This window comes from Galendromus occidentalis, unplaced genomic scaffold (genome assembly GCF_000255335.2).
Source record: "Galendromus occidentalis unplaced genomic scaffold, Mocc_1.1 scf7180000075886, whole genome shotgun sequence".
In the NCBI taxonomy this organism is placed as follows: domain Eukaryota; kingdom Metazoa; phylum Arthropoda; class Arachnida; order Mesostigmata; family Phytoseiidae; genus Galendromus; species Galendromus occidentalis.
The window spans coordinates 18,974-21,771 of NW_003803876.1; the positions used below are offsets into that span (position 1 = coordinate 18,974).

Below are 2,798 nucleotides of genomic sequence, written 5' to 3' on the forward strand. Positions count from 1 at the left end.
CATCGCCTTGACTGGCGCTACTCTCGCTCTTGCCAAGATGAATGAGATGTGTGGATCTCCGACTTTCGGTTGTTCTCTTAGGTACGCGACACATCCGTACGCTGAGAGAGATGCGTCGCAGAATATGTGGAGAGAGCGTATTGTGGCATCGGTGGACGGTCTGAACATGTGTCGAGGGATTGATAGTTGGTTTGCTCCCTCTAATAATCTGATGAAATTTTCATATCGTTCCGCCTGTTCGCCTCTTAATGTAGAGTCCCAGCCGAGCTTATTTTTCCAGGTTGATTGGAGTAGGACTTTCGCGTTGATGAGCAGAGGAGCGATTATGCCGATGGGATCGAATATCATGGCCGAACCTTTCAAGAGTTTTCTTTTTGTTGGTTCGCCGGCGGTGAGTGTTGCCAGGGCTTCGGTTGTTGGAACGGATAATTTGTCCGTGATTTGATTCCATGGAATACCTAGGAATTTGGCATTCGTTCCATCCGTCGTTACGATTGGGTCCGGGACCGGTGAATATCTTTTTATGAATTCACCGAGTTGTTGGGAATTCGAAGACCATTTCTTGAGGGGGAAATGTCCTTCTTCGAATATCTCGAACGTCCTCTTTATCCTGTATTTCGCTTCCTGGATTGTTTCACCTCCAAGGGTTACATCGTCCATATAGAAATATTCCATGATTTCCTGGATGAACTTCGCGTCTCTTGGGTATTTCTGTTGGCAGCTTTCCAGGTGACATCTCAGGCCTTGGCAATGGAGGTATGGCGAGCAGACCAGACCGAAGTCCAGCCTTTTCGCCCAGTAGTCCTGGATTCCTGCTTCGGGGTTTGAGCTTATCCCCGAGGGCCATAGAAATCGTAGGAAGGTACGGTCATCTTCCGCGATCTTGAATTGCTGGAATGCCTTTTCAATGTCCGCTGTCAGGGCGAATCGATACTTCCTGAAGTTGAATATAACTTTGATTATATCCGGAAGGAGGTTCGGCCCTTGATGCAGCACGTCGTTCAACCCTGCAAGATTTGACTGTCTCGCACTTGCATCCTTGACAACCCTGGTTTTGAGGCCTAGTGGTGTGTCCGGATTGGGTTTGAATACGGCTTGGATGGGCAGGAAATGAGCGAGCTGGAATTCGGTTCTCGGCCGTGCCGGTTCAGCGAAGTCTGATCTCAGGAATCCTAGCATTCCCTCGTCCACCGCTCTGAGTTTCGCTGGGTCGGACTGCAGTTTCTTGATGAATGATTGGAGGCGGCATCTTGCTAATCCTTCGTTATCTCCGAGAGAATGAATGTTCTCTTTGAACGGTAGGCGAAGGACGTATCTGCCTGAGGGGTCTCGTTCCGTTGTCTTTCTGAAGTGTTTTTCTAGAGCTTTGTTCAGCTCGTCTTCTTCTGCTTTCTTTTCCTCTGCATCGTCTGCCTCCAATCCGCATTCCTCGGTTTGCCAGAGGAATTGAATGTCCTCATGGGTGTCCTGACACCTTTGTTTTGCCGGGCAAATGTTTGAGCTCTCTTCTGTTGCATTTCCCGAAGATCTCTTTTCCGGCGATACGACTCCTGGTTGTATGAGTTCGAATCCGCAGAACCTTGGTAGGTTATGATGCGTGGGTTTCTCGTTGTGGGTACCTCCGAAGACCCAGCCGAAGATATATTTGAATGCGAAGACATTGTCGAAGATCTTCGTCTCTTCCATACCGATTTTAGCCATGTGTTCGGATCCGATCAGTATGTCTACGAAGTCTGATGTTTCGCCTTGGGTATGGTCCGCGACCGGGTGTAGATTGAAGGTGTTTCCGATGACAGGGAATTTGGACTGAGACAGGCAACGCAATTCGATTGCCTTGAGGGAAAGTGAGTTCTCTTCTGATCGGATGGTTGAGACTCTAGTTTCTTCGCCATTGCCTGGGTGATATGGGATGATTGAGACCCGGGGTCGATTAGGATTCGACATGGTATCCTCCTGTCACCGTTTTCGGCCCAAACGTGTGCTGTCCATAGGTAGATCGGATCCTCCGTTGTGTCGGTTCCCAGATTGATGGCTGAATGTTTGACCACTCTTTTCCCGGTGTTGTCCGTTGCTTTTGCGCATATGATAGCGTAGTGCAATTGTTGCAATATCTGCAAGCTGTTTTCGGGCCTTCTCGACAGTTTTTCGACTGATGGTTGAGTTTCAAGCATTTTGAGCATGCTCTTTTCTTTGCAACGATCTCCAGGCGTTCCTCAATCGTCATGAGATCCGTGCACTTGAAAGAGGGGTGATCGCCTTCGCAGAATAAGCAGGGTATCTTGCACTCCCGGGGAGGTTCCGGCTTGGTCGGCCGTTGTGGTATATTTCGCGTCGACGATGATATGTGGAACGCGTTCGAAGTATTCTTGTACGAGGAGTTCGTCGGCTTATCGGATGTGTTTTGTCCTTCGGCTCTAAATCTCGATGGTTGGAATTTCTGTGTCCGCTGATTTCCCCGAGGGTCATGTGGGTTGAAACTCGGTCGAGCCGTGCTTCTGTTCATCTTTGAGTTGTCCCGGATGGATTCGAGAGTCCTGACTTCTGTCCTGAGGAACGTTATGAGCGCTTCCAGCTTCGAAGTTTCCGTCTGGGGAATCGTGTGACTGATTCTGAAATAGTCTGCGAACCTGATCTTTGTGTCGTGTGTCAGTTTCTGTAGTACTCTGTTGGCGAAGGCAGGTGTTAGCGTGTTGTATGTTTGGCCTAGGGATGTCAATGCCAATATATGCTGACATATTAGGTTCACGAAGTTTGATAACTTATCGTGCGTGATGATCGGTCCCGTGGACAGGATTCTA

At 48.9% G+C, this 2,798-nt stretch overlaps 1 protein-coding gene across 1 annotated transcript in view; it reads right to left on the reverse strand.

Moving 5' to 3' along the window:
- Positions 1-2,171, reverse strand: part of LOC100898625 (uncharacterized) — a 4,043-nt gene extending 1,872 nt beyond the window's left edge. The window contains exons 1-2 of the mRNA XM_018641634.1: positions 1,977-2,171; positions 101-1,833 (exon numbers count right to left, since the gene is read on the reverse strand). Of these exons, the coding sequence (XP_018497150.1) occupies positions 101-1,833; positions 1,977-2,171 (1,928 nt within the window). The remainder of the gene's footprint in view (positions 1-100; positions 1,834-1,976) is intronic.
- Between the last annotated feature and the right edge of the window lie 627 nt (positions 2,172-2,798).